The sequence below is a fragment of the Cebus imitator genome, unplaced genomic scaffold (assembly GCF_001604975.1).
Source record: "Cebus imitator isolate Cc_AM_T3 unplaced genomic scaffold, Cebus_imitator-1.0 Scaffold117, whole genome shotgun sequence".
In the NCBI taxonomy this organism is placed as follows: Eukaryota; Metazoa; Chordata; class Mammalia; order Primates; family Cebidae; genus Cebus; species Cebus imitator.
In genome coordinates, this window is record NW_016107432.1 from 2573592 (window position 1) to 2579967 (window position 6376).

The following is a 6376-nucleotide window of genomic DNA, read 5'->3' on the forward strand; positions in this document are numbered from 1 at the left end:
CCCCCCCCACTGCATCACATACCCCCAGCGCCCCCCTGCTGCACTGCCTGCCCCTTGGAGCCAAGTACTACTTTGGGAAGGGTTGACATCAGGACTGTCCCTTTTGCCACCACCCTCCAGAAGGCAGCACGCAGCTCGGTCAGCACAGGCCCATCAACTGGTCCAGGCTGCACACAGCAGGCGCTCAGAACCTTCTACCAGAGCAGGCAGGATCCCACCTCCCTGAAAAGGGGCCTGGGCCACATGGTGCCACCCCAGGGGGTTAGGGGTGAAGCAAAAGGAGTGTCTCTGGGGTACAGCAGGGGCAGATGGACACTCACCCCAGCACAAAGACCAGGCCCGCGGCAGCCCCCTCGCCCACGGGGAAGGAGCACTCCACTGCCAGCTCTGTGGCCACGGGGGCCACCGAGAAGCCGAAGAGCCCAAGCAGCGAGCAGGTGGCAGCCAGAGCGAGGGTCTGTCCCCGCAGCTGGGACACCTGGGGGCAGCGGAACGGCCGGCAGACAGGCAGAAGGGGTGGCCATCAGAACTGGACCTGGCTTCTCAGGGCGCAGGGCGGGAGAATCCATCCCACCCAGGGGCCATCCTGGCTGGCAGAGGCCAGGCCTGAGAGAGTCCAGACCTCTGTTCCAGCCAAGCTGACAACTGCCCTCTCCCAGCCTCACCACCCACCCACCCCCCTCAGGGTGGTCTTGGCTTGAGGAGCCCCTCACCAGGGCAAAGGCCACGCAGGCCAGAGAGGTCAGGCACAGGCTGATCTTGGTGGCCTCAGTGAAGTGCTTGGTCCGGTCCACGTAGAGGCCGAGAGCCAGCGCGCCCAGAATCCCAAACACAATGAAGAGAGCTCCACAGAGCCCAGAAAAGCCCTGGAAGAGGCAGGGAAGGGCCGGGCCCCGAGGGGCCCTGTTATCTTCAGGGCACACCGTCGGGGTAGGGGGCTCAGGGTGGGGCCATGTGCTGTCCCCAAGGCCCAGACCCGGCAACAGAGGCTCCAGCCACACCGCTGGCTGCCTGCCGGGATGGGGGTTCCTGCCCTGTGTCCCCGCCCCACCCCAGAGCAAAGCAATGGCTGAAGGGAGGAGCCTGTCACCGCAGAGGCCCCCTGGGGTGCCTGTGGCCAAGGTGGAAGCATGCCCCTAATCCTACAGCAGGCACTGATGCCAGAGGGCAGAGGGCAGCCGGAGATGTGTGAGCAGAGCAAGGCCCTCCTGCTGCATGCCTGGATGCCAGAAGGTGGCCCTGCCCTGCACACCCCCGGGGGGAGGCCTTGTGGGGAAGGGACACTGGGAGCTCCAAGGCCCCCACCTTCCCATCCACAGAACACCATCAGCTGAAGCTGTGCCCACCACCTGCGGACATAACGTCCCACACGGCATCTTGAGAGGCCCACAGCACAGGAGGGTGTTCATGTGGCCCCACCAGGGTTGGACACCAAGCACCCTGTAGGCTGCAGTGACTCTGCGGCCACACAGGGCAGGCGACAGAGGCAGAGCCCCTGTGGTGGGGCAGGGCTCACGCTGGAGTAGCCGCTTGCACAGAGGATCTGCTCCAGGAGGGCTGAGAAGCTGGAGAAGATCCCGATGCCTCCCCCAAAACACACAGCCAGGATGACATAGGCCTTGTTCCTCACGAGCTGCAGGGAAAGAGCCTCTCAGCCCCGGAGGCTGGGGGCCCTTCACAACTCCATCCTCTCCTCGGTCTCTTGCCCCGCCCCCAAATCCACCCCACCCCAGGGATCCCGAAGCACGGACCAGCTTGAGCCCGTCCAGGAACTTCTCCGAGGTGGAGCTGGCAGCCCCAGCAGAGGGCGGGGTGGGGGGCACGCTCTCCCAGAGGCAGGTGGTAGACAGCAGGCAGGCAACGCCAGCAGGGATGGCGTAGACACCAAGCTGGGGAGGGTGTGCATGTGCACAGGTGACCACGCAGACCGGCACCCACACACTGCAGCCCCGCCTGCCCCAGGGGCCACCCCCAGCTCCTCCTGCCCCCCAGCTGGCTGCCTCCAACCTCTGTTCTGCAGCCGTCCTCCGTGAGGCCCAGGCTCAGAGGGGCCTTCACTACTCATGTTCACGTCCTCCAGGGGCTCAAGGGGAGCCCTGGCTGCCAACATGCCCCTCACCGGTGACACCCTCCCGGCCGACGTTAGCTTGGCTCCCCCAAACTCCAGACACATCGCACTGCTGGGTACACAGCCCCCTGACAGGCCTGAACACACAGACACAGGTGGGTGCAGAGGCACACGTGCACACACATGCACACGCGCACACACTCAATGCATATGCACAAGCAGAGACATACCACACACACCCAATGCACATGCATGAGCATGCACACACTAGTGACACAGACACATAATACTCATGTGCACACACAGACACATGCACACACCACACACACACACAGGCACACACTATGCATGTGCACAGACACACAGACACATGCACACACACCACACACAATACACACAGACACACAATACACATGTGCACACGCACACATGCACACACACCACACAACACACACAGGCACACACTATGCATGTGCAGAGACACATATGCACACACCACACAACACACACAGGCACACACTACACATGTGCACAGACACATGCACACACACCATACACAATACATACAGACACACAATACACATGTGCATACACAGACACATGCACACACCACACAACACACACAGGCACACACTAAGCATGTGCACAGACACACAGACACGTGCACACACCACACAACACACACAGGCACACACTACACGTGCACAGACACACAGACACATATACACCACACATAATACACACAGACACACAATACACATGTGCACACACAGACACATGCACACACCACACACTCAACACATGGGCACACACTATGCATGTGCACAGACACATGCGCACCCACCACCCACAACACACACAGGCACACACTACGCCTGTGCACAGACACGTGCACACACCACACACAACGCACACACCACACACAACACACACAGGCACACACTACACATGTGCACAGACACACAGACACGTGCACACACCACACACTCAACACACAGAGGCACACACTACACATGTGCATAGACACACAGACACATGTGCACACACCACACAACACTCAGAGACACATACTACACATGTGCACAGACACACAGACACAAATGCACACATACCACACACTGAACACACATAGACACACCACACACAGGCACAGGAACAGAGACACATCGCTCACACCACACACACCTGATACACACAGGCACACACAGAAATATCACACACTGGCTAGGCGCAGCGGCTCACGCCTGTAATCCCAGCACTTTGCAAGGCCAAGGTGGGCAGATCACAAGGTCAGGAGTTTGACAGCAGCCTGGCCAACATGGTGAAACCCCGTCTCTACTAAAAGTACAAAAAAAAAATTAGCTGGGTGTGGTGGCATTCACCTGCAATCCCAACTACTCTCAAGGATGAGGCAGGAGAACTGCTTAAACCTGGGAGGCAGAGGTTGCACGGAGCCGAGATCGAGCCACTGCACTCCAGCCTGGGCAGCAGAGCGAGACTCCTCAGAAAAATAAATCACACAAGCATAAGGACACAGACACGCTTGGGCACAGGACCACACAGACGTGCGTGCACACACACCACACACGCCACGCAAGGGCACCTCCTGACCCTCACCATTAGTGGAATGTCCTCGCCCTTCTTGACCAGTGCAGGGGACAGCACGTTGGCCACAAGGATGCCCAGGGGGTTCGCTGGGTACGCAGAGGCACGGGGAAACACATCAGCTTTGTGTGGCCGGCCTCATTGCCAGCGCACAGGCAGAACCTTCCAGGCCCAAGCTCCACACCCTGGCTGGAGAGCCCAGGGAGCCAAGGATCTGTGCTCGGATCTGTGCTCGGAGCCAGAAGGGGCCCGGGGTGAACATGGGCAGGTGGCCTCCCTCCCTGGGAACTCACACATGGTGGCCAGCATGTTGGCCGTGGCTCGCTGGTGCTCTGGGAACCACAAGGCAGCCAGCTTGGCCGGAGAGAAAATGACCAGGGTCTGGGCAAGGGCACAGAGGCTCTGGCCGCCCATGAGGAAGGCAAACGGGTTTCGGGTCCCAGCTGCCACACAGGGCACGATGCGTAGCACACTCCCTGCAAAGTTCAGCCACGCGCCCAGGATGGTCTACGGGGATGGGATCAATGACGGGATCAGGGACGCGGTCAGGGATGGGTCAGGAATGGGGTCAGGGATGGGTCTGGGGACGGGTCAGGAACTCTGCCGCCAGTCAAGTGCCCATCCCGCCCTCCCCGCACCTTGACCCCCCCACCGCAGCCACCCCAACAGCTCTGCTGGGCTCCTGAGCTGCTGGGACTGGAGGGCTCTGGTCTGGGGAGGAGGTGTCGACTCTCATACCCAAATGCAGGGGCCCCTGCCCTGTCCCAGAGCGGGCCGTGGCGTGGGGTCCAACTCACCGCCCCGCGGAGCCCGACGGAGTCCAGGACCCAGATGGCCGCCATGCCAAACGGGATGGACACCACGAGGTAGACCAGCGACAGCCAGTTGATCTGCTCCATGGACAGGCCGAAGTGCTCGGCAGCAACGTCAGCCACAGGCGCGAAGCTGAGCCACAGCTGTGGGGCCCGGTGGGGTCAGCTCGGGGCCAGCAACCCGGGACCTACACGCTCTGGCCCAGCCAGCCCGAGGGGCACAGTGCCAGCAGGCCTGTGCGGGCCAAGGAGACACGGCCCAGCGTGGACACAGGGCCTTCCTGCCAGGAAGGGCACCACCGTCTCCTCCAAGGGAGGGCCCCCAGCAGCAGGGTCAGAGAGCACATCCTCACCCAGGACCAGCCTGAGGGGCAGACACTGAGTCTACAGGACCACGAGCCCCACCCAGATCAGACCTGGGGCTCGAAGGCAGGGTCACCCCTAGAACTCTGGATTTCAGGCCAGCCCCACCCAAGGCCAACCCGACCTCCCCTCCCACAAGGCCTGGGTGTTTGGGCAGGATGCTGCCAGAGCAGGCGCCGCTTTCCAGCCACAGGGATTATCAAGCGCCAGGACCCTTTGCCCCACAGACATCCGGCATGCAGCACACGTGCACGCCAGGACAGGGGCCGCACCTCCTGCCGGTGGTGAGACCGGCTCATCCCTGAGGGAGGCCGAAGTGGAGTGAGCCGTGGGACTCACTACAGGAGGCAGAGGCTGTTTCCCTGAGTCCACCCTGGGGCCCAGCAGCCAAACCCAGGCTCCAACCGGAGAAGGTCTGACTCAGCCACAAGACGTGACAGGGAGCTTGGGCAACAGTCACTGTGTCTTCCTTTTTTCTCAGGACAAGCTCGCCAGGCCCAGCTGCTGCCTGCCTGGCCGGGCCCCAGTGAGAGAAAGACAGGCCTCCACTGACAAAGCCCACGCTGCGGAGCCAAGGCCCTACTCCAGCCTCAGCTCTGTCCTGGTTCCTTGGCCCACAGCTGCCTTGTTCAGCAGAGATGCATCTGAAGCACACAGGGCAGTGTGGGAGGACTCCCTCCCTCCCCCGCCAGCCCTGACCCCATCCACGCTCACCCTCGTGGGTCCCTTTGAGTCTTGTCCAGAGCACTGGGCGGCTGCCTTCTGTGGGGGTGGGGGTGTTAACCTGGGCTCTGCGCCAACTGCCCCTTATGCTGCCCCCTGGACCCGAGAGCCCTGGTCACCGGCTGCACACGAGTGACCTTCAGCCTCAAGGGCACTTGGCCGGGTGAACGTGGCTCACTGTGGTGACCCACACAGAGACCATGGCAACGGAGTCAGTGTGAGGTTTCTGTGTGTTCCATGATTGCTTGTAGATATTAATAAAATGGTGAAGAACTGCAGTAGGATGCCCTGACTGTCCCCCCTCAACATCCCCACCTAGGACACACCCACCTGGGACACCCCCACCCGGGACACGCTCCTGGACACCCCCCCAGGACACCCCCACCCAGGTCACCCCCACCCAGGACACCCAGTGACTCTCAGACCTATGGAAGCTGCGCTGTGCCCTCGGACGCCTCACCACAGCCAGGTGTGGCTTCCCCAGTGCTGGACACAGAGGCTGGGAACAGCCACGGCAGTGAGTTACAGCTGGCGCAGGTGTCTGTGGGCAGCAGCAGCCCCCAGGCCCATGTGGCAGAGGCCGGGCCTGCCTCAGCCAGGGGCTGGCTCTTCATAGCCAGCCAGCAAAGCAAGAGGGGAGAGGCCCCAGACCCCCTGCAGGAGCCCTGACCCAGGCCTAAGAGCAGCTCCTGCCCTCCGCCCAACACCCGGCGCCTCCCTGAGCTGTGGGCTGCTGCCAACTCTAGCTGTTAATTGCACGTTGGGGGGTGCTGCCCGACCGGTTCCAGAGGTTCCCGGGGAGGGC

General features: G+C 61.9%; 1 protein-coding gene across 1 annotated transcript in view; it reads right to left on the reverse strand.

Annotated features, from left to right (window-relative positions):
- Positions 1–6376, reverse strand: part of SLC49A3 (solute carrier family 49 member 3) — an 8876-nt gene that overhangs the window by 1830 nt on the left and 670 nt on the right. Inside the window, 7 exon segments of the mRNA XM_017538936.2 lie at positions 321–478; positions 714–866; positions 1517–1633; positions 1752–1889; positions 3686–3762; positions 3967–4180; positions 4471–4629. Coding sequence (XP_017394425.1) covers positions 321–478; positions 714–866; positions 1517–1633; positions 1752–1889; positions 3686–3762; positions 3967–4180; positions 4471–4629 — 1016 coding nt within the window.